This window comes from Octopus bimaculoides, chromosome 28 (assembly GCF_001194135.2).
Source record: "Octopus bimaculoides isolate UCB-OBI-ISO-001 chromosome 28, ASM119413v2, whole genome shotgun sequence".
NCBI classification, from domain to species: domain Eukaryota; kingdom Metazoa; phylum Mollusca; class Cephalopoda; order Octopoda; family Octopodidae; genus Octopus; species Octopus bimaculoides.
Window position 1 is genome coordinate 6,066,882 of NC_069008.1, and position 9,254 is coordinate 6,076,135.

Consider the following 9,254-nt stretch of genomic DNA (forward strand, 5'->3'; position numbering starts at 1 on the left):
CTTGTGCGGGTGGCACATAAAAGACACCATTTCGAGCGTGGCCGTTTTCGTGCGGGTGACACGTAAAAGCACCCACTACACTCTCTGAGTGGTTGGCGTTAGGAAGGGCATCCAGCTGTAGAAACTCTGCCAAATCAGACTGGAGCCTGGTGTTGCCATCCGGTTTCACCAGTCCTCAGTCAAATCGTCCAACCCATGCTAGCATGGAAAGCGGACGTTAAACGATGATGATGATGATATATATATATACACACACACACATAGTAAATTATATTATTTAGATACATACAAGTGTGTGTGTGTATCATTCTAATCATGGCAGTGTGGTTATGAAATCCACTTCCAAACCTCATGTTTTAGGGTTCAACCTAACAGTGAGGCACCTCAAATAAGTGTCTTCTAGTTGTTCTGGTTAGAGCATCAAGAGGTTGTGTTCAAAAGTAGATCGATTGGCTGATGCAGCCACTACCTCATGATTGTGAGCCTAACACTTTAACCACTGAGCCATGTGCCTCTACAAAGAAAAATATATACATCATAGAAACATCCGGGGACACTAGTATGCATGGGGCAACTGCTGGTCTTCCATAAACAACCTTGCGAAGATTTATACCTTGGAGGGGAACTTACTAGGTGAAATCCCATGGTCATTCTTGACCAAAGGAGGTTTTTACCCTTTACCCTATGTACATATAATGGTGTGGAGAGGGGAGGCTGGTGTGCATGTGGCATTGATGGTCTTCCATAAACAACCTTGCCTGGACTAATACCTTGGAGTGGAACTTTCTAGGTGCAGTCCTGTGGTCATTCATGACTGAAGAGAGTCCTTACCCCAATATTTTTCAGGATGGAACACTGGTCTGTTGCATGGTTACTCATTTTTGCCAGCTGAGTGGACTGGGGCAACTTGAAATGAAGTGTTTTGCTCAAGAACACAATGCATCAGCCAATTCAGGAATTGAAACCACAATCTTACAATCATGAGTCCAACACCCTAACCACAAGGCCATGAAGTGTCTCTGAATAAAAAATGAGCTAAATATGGGTGAAACAAAAAAAAAAATCATCACTACAGAGAAATACTGTGTGCGTGTGGGGGGGGACAAGTATTGGTGTGTAGTTGAGAAATTTAATTACTTTAAGCTAATTTAATTAATGTATGTTAATTAATTAGCATAACAAATTACGTGTTTTTCATTTGGAATACAAAACCATCTCCAGGAAGTTTTGACTTAATCCAGGGAAAGATGAGAACTAGGAACCAGTGTGGACCAAAAACATTGTTGAAGTTGTGTTTGAAACCCATGTCGAAGCATGTGATTTTCTTTTTGTATTCATACTGTGTCTGTCCATACAGGATCTGCTTGGCTTGGTTTTTCAGTGACCAGACGAAGAGGAGCAGAAGTAGGAATCCAATGGCGCTCATTGTAGTAACAAAAAAGGTATATGCATCATAGTAACCCAAAACCCACCCAACGTGGGGCATCGCAAATGAAATGATGTTGAAGAAGCCGAGAGGCCCCTTTAGTCGGCACACAAACTCGTAGTTGAAAAGGTTACAGTAAAGGGCCATGATGAACATATACAGCAGCATGACACAGAAATATCGTTGGTTTCGGTAGCCAATGCAGCAGCCAGTGAACCAGCAGTGGTGGTCGTGCCGAAGGATGCAGACGTTGCAGTTGAGGCAGTGATGTGAGCGAGCTGGCACGTGAGCGTCGCAGTCCTGGCAAAATCTCCAGGTTTGACTGACCAGAGGCAAGTGAGTGCGACACCTCACTGATGTGTCCGTCAGCACTAAAAGAATCATGTTTGCATAGATATGTGAAATAAGCATGACGAAAACAACAACATGCACGACGACGATAAAGGACACTTCGGAATAGTAGGTTGGCAGAATGAGAAAACCTTCGTACCACGTCAGCAGAAGCCCTCCAAAGAGGAAAACCAATAAGAAAACTCGGTCAACGATTTTTAAGGGCCATGAATGCCTCCTGTAGGCTTGTGACATATCTGAAATTAAATATATAAAATTAAAAAAACAAACATACAGTTAATTCTTCTGAGACACAATTTTTCTCTGGCCTCATTCATGTTCTCTCATTCTTACACTCCAACATTAAACATCCAGTGGAGCATGCTTTCTTCATTTCTTCCCGGTCACCACACATCCATCATAGGCCATGTTTGACTGTCATTCAACAACTATCTATATAAAAGCTGTTTATTAATTAGTTTTGAGTATGTAACATTTTTAGCACCCACATCTACTTTAAATCTTAGAATACTATAATAAATTCAAATTAAGAAAACTGTAGGTGGCTAGCCACCTACACTTTTCTCTGCAAAATAGGGGTAGTTTATCCTGTTCAGGCTATATTATTAGCATTATTCTGCGATTGAGAATTTAAAATCACTTCTTTAACTTTTTAAAATACTATATTATGATTCTGAAAAAAAAAAAAATGTAAAATTTCAATTTTTCAAAAAAAATTAAACACCCCTCCCCTCCTACTAAAATAGCAGACATAAAAAGTATCTAAACAGAAAACGTTTTCAAAATTTTAATTTACTCTACCCCCCTTTTTTTTTCTTTGCCAGAGGGATGGAGAGGGGGTAAATTAAAATTTTGAAATACCGATTTTTTTTTTTACAGATTCGTAATGTCCGCAACTTTTAATAAGAAACACGGCACACTTTTCGTCTCACGAAATAAGACCGACCAGATAAGTACTTCGTCCGACGTGCTAAAGATCCTGACAGCTTACTGCCTTAAAAGTCAGAAATGAGAAAATGATTACAAACCTTCGCGCCAAACCATAATTCTGCTCTCACTGTATAATTATTGTCGTGATGGTTGTTGTTACTATAGTGACTTGCTTGTTGTTGGTACTTGCTGGTATTTACTTGTGGTAGAAGCAACAATAATAACGATTATCGTTACTATTATGATTACAATGTATAAATGCGCCTGGCCCAGGACAGCAACTTGGCTGGCCAGGTATCAGATTTGAAAATTTGAAGACCGGAGACATATACACAACAACTGGAAGTTCGAGATACGAAGGTAAAGATTGACCGGGCATTACCAAAATACGTAAGTAGATTTCGGAATCTCAACACCGGTTTAGTATTTTGTTGCTCTCATACAGTAGAGAGTTCGCGTTGCTTTGAAATGTCATTATTCCATAGAAAAGCCATGTGTGTGTGTACTAGAGTAACCAAAGGTCTCGCATCTGCAAAGGGCTTAGCTCCATGGACGGCTCATATACATGATGTAAGCAGACCTAACAATGTATGCCTCATCTCGGCTTTGTTTCCTCATAACTTTCAGAAAAATGGGTATTTTTTAATGAAATTTTCGACAAATACGCGCAGGCGTGGATGCGTAGTAAGAAGTTAGTTCTTCAATCAAATGGTTCCGGGTTCAATCCCACACTACGTGGAACCTTGGTCAAGTGTCTTCTACTATAGTCCCGGATCGACCAAATCATACACACACAAAGAGAGAGACTGTGTGTATTTGAGTTAGTCCTGAATCACAGCTTGGCAAGTGGTGTTAGTTTGTTTCCATCCAGCATCTTAGCGGTTCGGCAATAACAGACCAATAAAATAAGTACTGCTGTCGATTCTTTCGATCAAAAAACCCTTCAAGGCAGTGCCCCAGCATGGCCACAGTCTAATGACTAAAGTGAATAACAGATTCTTTTTCTTTTTACTCCCTTTTTTAGTCATTGAACAAATTGACTAAAGTCGTACCAAGGGTATCCACATATGATAATTGTGATAAATTAAGTACCAGTTGCGTACTGTGGTCGATCTAATCGACTGGCCCCCTCCTCAAAAATTTCGGGCCTTGTGCCTAGAGTAGAAAAGTATATATATGTGTGTGTGTACGTATGTATATATACGACGGGCTTATTTCTGTTTCCTTCTACTAAATCTACTCACAAGGTTTCGGTTAGCCCTAGGCACAAGACAAGCCACCTCGCAGTGGGACTGTAAAATATCAGCGTGGGTGAATGTGTTCGTGAGATATGGTGTGTTGAATTTGAGTACCTTGTGCTGAAAAATATATCGATCTAGATAGATAAAGTGCTACTGCTAATGCGATCGACTAAGAATCTGCTACAACAGTGGTTTAGGACTTATGTTTTTAATGTGGTTTTGAATTATATGCATACGTGTTATATTCCAGTAAAAGAAGAATACTCAATGCAATTTAAAAAGAAAGAAAATTGTAATAACAGGAGAAAGCTATATCTTTATTCATATTCTATAAAATAAAAAAAGTAGTTGCGCCCGCAGAGGGACTTGAACCCGCGACCCTCAGATTACGTCATATCTATAAACATAAAAGTCTGATGCTCTACCGACTGAGCTATGCGGGCGAACGTAATCACGCCTGCCATTATATGTATTAGATCAAATTACACGTGTATGTGTGCGTATGTGTACACACGCATACATCTATATGTATGTATGTTTGGGTGTTATTCGCAACATTTGAAAACCAATACTGGTTTGTTTACGTCACCATAAATTATTGGTTCGATAAAACTAAACCAATAGAATAATTTACTAAATTCTTCAAGACAGCGCTAGAGCAAGGCCGCAGTCGACTGACTGAAATGACACACACACACACACACACGCAGGCGCGTAGCTATACTGCAGAGGCGCCCCATTGATTGTATTTTTCTCATAATTTTCTGAAAATTGCATATTTTTAATGAAATTTGGCACAGTTATGCATTTACGAGGGGCTAGGTTTATTGAGCGAAAACACCTAAAAGCTCCACGAGGCTCCGGCAGGGGGGTGGTGGCGAACCCTGCTATACTCTTTCACCACAACTTTCTCTCACTCTTTCTTCCTGTTTCTGTTGTTCCTGTAATTCAAAGGAGCCAGCCTTGCCACACTGTGTCACGCTGAATATCCCCAAGAACTATGTTAAGGGTACACGTGTCTGTGGAGTGCTCAGCCACTTGCACGTTAATTTCACGAGCAGGCTGTTCCGTTGATCGGATCGACTGGAACCCTCGACGTTGTAAGCGACAGAGTGCCAACCACCATCTCGCCTGTCTTCAAATTCCGCCGACATCGACTTTGCCTTTCATCCTCTAGAGATCGATAAAATAGGCACCAGTAATCGTCTATCCCCCTCCACAAAATTTGAGGCTTTGTGCCTATAGTGGAAAGGATTTAGTGATAAGCAATACATGAAAGCAATGTTGGTGTTTAATGTACCGCCTACACTCCCTCAAAAGTACTTTTCAGTTTTTCATGGGATTTTCTTGCAATAGCTTGTGGATATCTCAGCATTCTTTTAGGTTTCTGACACAAAATGAAAGAAGAAGAATATTAACCCAAGCAGTCGGAATTTTACGAAAATGGTAACATTTTTAAAGCAACAACAATTTTAAGAGTTGTAATCTCCGAATGTTTAAACTTGAAATTTATTACAAACAATAAACAAAAAGGTGTGGCTGTGTGGTAAGAAGCTTGCTTCCCAACCACATGGTCCAGGGTTCAGTTGCATGGCATGGCAGCTTAGGCACGTGTCTTCTACTACAGCCTTGGGCCTACCAAAGTTTTGTGAGTGGATTTGGTAGACGGAAACTGAAAAGAAGCCCGTCTTCAGCTAGCTTGGGCTTGACATTATCCTTACACTTCTTCTCCAGGGACTTCCCAGAGACCTTCCAAGGAAGTTCTATGCTTCTGTACTGGATATTCCTGTAAAAAGAGAGGTGGCGCTTTCAACCGATCACCAGTCAGTTGTCTGCAACATGAAACTATTTGCATCAGGTGGCACGTAAAATACACCATTTTGAGCGTGGCCGTTGCCAGTACCGCCTGACTGGCCTTCGTGCCGGTGGCACGTAAAAGCATCCACTACACTCTCGGAGTGGTTGGCGTTAGGAAGGGCACCCAGCTGTAGAAACTCTGCCAGATCATAATGGAGCCTGGTGTAGCCATCTGGTTTCACCAGTCCTCAGTCAAATCGTCCAACCCATGCTAGCATGGAAAACGGACGTTAAACGATGATGATGACACACACACACATTCACTACGTATTAACTCTTTTGATATCAATGCACCTGAGACTGCCAATGGTTCTATGATACAAACTGTCTGTTTTAAACTTATCTAAATGAAATGCTTCTTCCATTGAAATTTCATGTTAATTCATGTTCCAAACACCAGATAAATAACAAGTTAAATTAGTAAATCATTAGTTATTTTCTCAATTAACTGAAACAAAAGCAGTGTGTTTTGGCAGAAATAAGGTTAAGAAAAGGGTTAATAATGACAAAGTTATTTGAATAAACTCTTTCATGTTTTCTAAATTTGTTGTTGTTGGCAGTCCATCGCTTACGACGTCGAGGTTTCCAGTTAATCCGATCAACGGAACAGCCTGCTCGTGAAATTAACGTGCAAGTGGCTGAGCACTCCACAGACACGTGTACCCTTAACGTAGTTCTCGGGGAGATTCAGCGTGACACAGTGTGACAAGGCTGACCCTTTTGAATTACAGGCACAACAGAAACAGGAAGTAAGAGTGAGAGAAAGTTGTGGTGGAAGAGTACAGCAGGGTTCGCCACCACCCCCTGCCGGAGCCTCATGGAGCTTTTAGGTGTTTTCGCTCAATAAACACTCACAACGCTCGGTCTGGGAATCGAAACCATGATGCTATGACCGCGAGTCCGCTGCTCTAACCACTGGGCCATTGCGCCTCCACTGTTTTCTAAATTAATTGAAACAAAAGCAGTGAGTTTCAACAGAAGTATAACAAAAAGGTTTGTCAAACAACATGGTATGAATTGCATATTTAGAATCAAAAAGCCGGAGATTGAAAAGTCCATTTGTTTTTTATTATAACAATAATAATAATCATCATATAAATAATATAAATACTACTAATAATAATAATACAAAATGTTAGGAAAATAATTACAAAAAAAAAATCATCAGAATATTGAGAACATTTTGAAAAATCTGAGAAAATTCCAGAAAACCAGGAAAACCTTTTGGACATAAATTGTAACAGATAAAAAAAAAAAAAAAGAAACAAAGAAAAACAAACAAAGCACACATATCTGTGTGATAAAAAGTTTGATTCCCAACCATATGGTTCCAGGTTCAGTCCCACCGTGCGGCACCTTGAGTAAAGTATGTTCTACTATAGTTTCAGGCTGATCAAAGCCTTGTGAGTGGATTTGATAGATGGAAACTGGAAGAAGCCTGCTGTATATATATCTATATATGTATGTGTGTGTGCTCCCTCTCACCACTTCAATGTGTGTGTTGACATGGTTTCTATGGTTGGATGCCCTTCTTAAACCCATATATTTACAGAGTATACTGGGTACTTTTTCATGGCACCAGCCCTAGAGAGGTTGCCAAGTAATTCACAAGACCCCCACCTCAACTGTGTCAGGGGAGTGGCTATGCACCTGGTGAGAAGCTAAAATCTCAAAGCAGGATTAATTCAAAACAATGGGGAATTCAAAAGCATGGTGGAATTCTACTCTAAGCATGGCACTAAGACACTTCATTTCACGTTGCTCCACTCTCCACTCAGCTGCAAAAATAAAGTGTAATTCAAAGGGTCAGCCCTGTCTCACCCTCTGTGTCACACTGACTCTCCTTGAGACCCATGTTAAAAGTACATGCATCTGTGGAGTACTCAGCCGCTTGCATGTTAATTTCACGAGCAGGCTGTTTCATTGGTCAGATCAACTGGAATCCTCATCGCTGTAACCGACAAAGTACCAGGAATAAAACCACAGCTTTTTTGTTCTTTGGAATTTTCAGAAAATTTTTGTGAATTTCTGTTCACACGACTATGAAAAAAAAAAGAAATTTTTTTTTCTATTTTCGAAATTAAAAAAATTAATTTAATTTTGCAAAATTGTTTTTTAATTTTCGAATTTAAAAAAAAAATTTTTTAAATGTTTTTTGAATGTTTTTAAAAAAATCACAGTTTAAAATATGGACAGTCCAAATTTTTGGCTTAAATCCCAGTAATGGAGAATTAAATGTGTTTATGCGGAGGAAGATATTGAAAAACATCAATATGTCAGACTGACAAATGAGGAGGGTATCAAGCGGTCATGAGATATGCTAAAAATAACAGCTACATACCCCTTAACACACCAAAAAATTTTTTGTCTTGGTTTTTGCATAATCGTATGAATTCTTGTAGGTAGAATACAAATTCGCAAAACTTTTCTGAAAATTCCAAAAATAAAAGAGTTATGAGGGGTCATAAACAATTCCACCAAAGCATTTCATTTGACAAGGTAATTGGGAAGCTTATGGATTAATGTTAATTACAGGTGGAATCAGTGGGGCAGAGTGTGCAAGAGACTAGGCTCTACCTTTGACGTTACAGGTACAATCCACATGACAGCTTTCTATATAATTTCTGTCTCTCCAATTTCTCTAACAAGGTATGGATTGACCTGAGACAATGGAAAACGATTTTTGACCCAAGATTTTCAGCACAGCAGAATTGAAACTGAGACTTCTGGCTTGAGAAGCAAAGATTTTTATACATTTGGCCATAACGCACACACAAATATATACATACATATACAAATATTTAACTTCATGTAAATACATTACAGCTCTATCTTTTAGAGCGTGCGTCTTCTTTGGATTTACGATCCACTGATTATATATATATATACATATATATATATGCATATATACATATATATGTACATACTTACATATACATGTATATATATATATATATATATATATATATATATATATATATATATATATATGCATATATGGGTACAGGACGTCACAAAATGTAAACAACATGAAATATGAAAAAGACATGGATTACGAAATACGAAAGCAAACCTGGGTATGCGAAAAACGTAAGAAACAAATGGCAAACAAGACAAGTAACATAAAGAACGACCCTTCATCAGTTGTCAGCTGTTTATCTACTCCACATTTCGAGCAATTCACAATGCTTGAAATGTAGAGCAGCCGACAACTGATGAAGGGTCGTTCTTTATGTTACTTGTCTTGTTTTCCATTTGTTTCTCTCATTGTTCACATACCCAGGTTTGCTTTTGTATATCATGTTTTCGTATTTCGTAATCCATGTCATTTTCATATTTCTTATCGTTTACATTTTGTGACGTCCTGTACCCATATATGCATATATATATATATATATATATATATACATATATATGTAAGTATGTACATATATGCATGTATATATATA

At 38.8% G+C, this 9,254-nt stretch overlaps 1 protein-coding gene and 1 non-coding gene across 2 annotated transcripts; both read right to left on the minus strand.

Annotated features, from left to right (window-relative positions):
* Positions 1–7: 7 nt before the first annotated feature.
* LOC106875124 (probable palmitoyltransferase ZDHHC24) lies at positions 8–3,106 on the minus strand. The gene is made up of 2 exons (XM_014923107.2): positions 2,806–3,106; positions 8–2,013 (listed from the first exon to the last, which is right to left on the minus strand). Exons 1-2 carry the CDS (start codon positions 2,819–2,821, stop codon positions 1,184–1,186), a joined length of 846 nt encoding a protein of 281 aa, XP_014778593.1. The 5' UTR covers positions 2,822–3,106; the 3' UTR covers positions 8–1,183.
* Positions 3,107–4,299: 1,193 nt separating this feature from the next.
* On the minus strand, positions 4,300–4,391 carry Trnak-uuu (transfer RNA lysine (anticodon UUU)). Its single transcript is given in 2 exon segments — positions 4,300–4,335; positions 4,355–4,391. It is a non-coding gene; the product is annotated as a tRNA-Lys (tRNA).
* Positions 4,392–9,254: the final 4,863 nt, after the last annotated feature.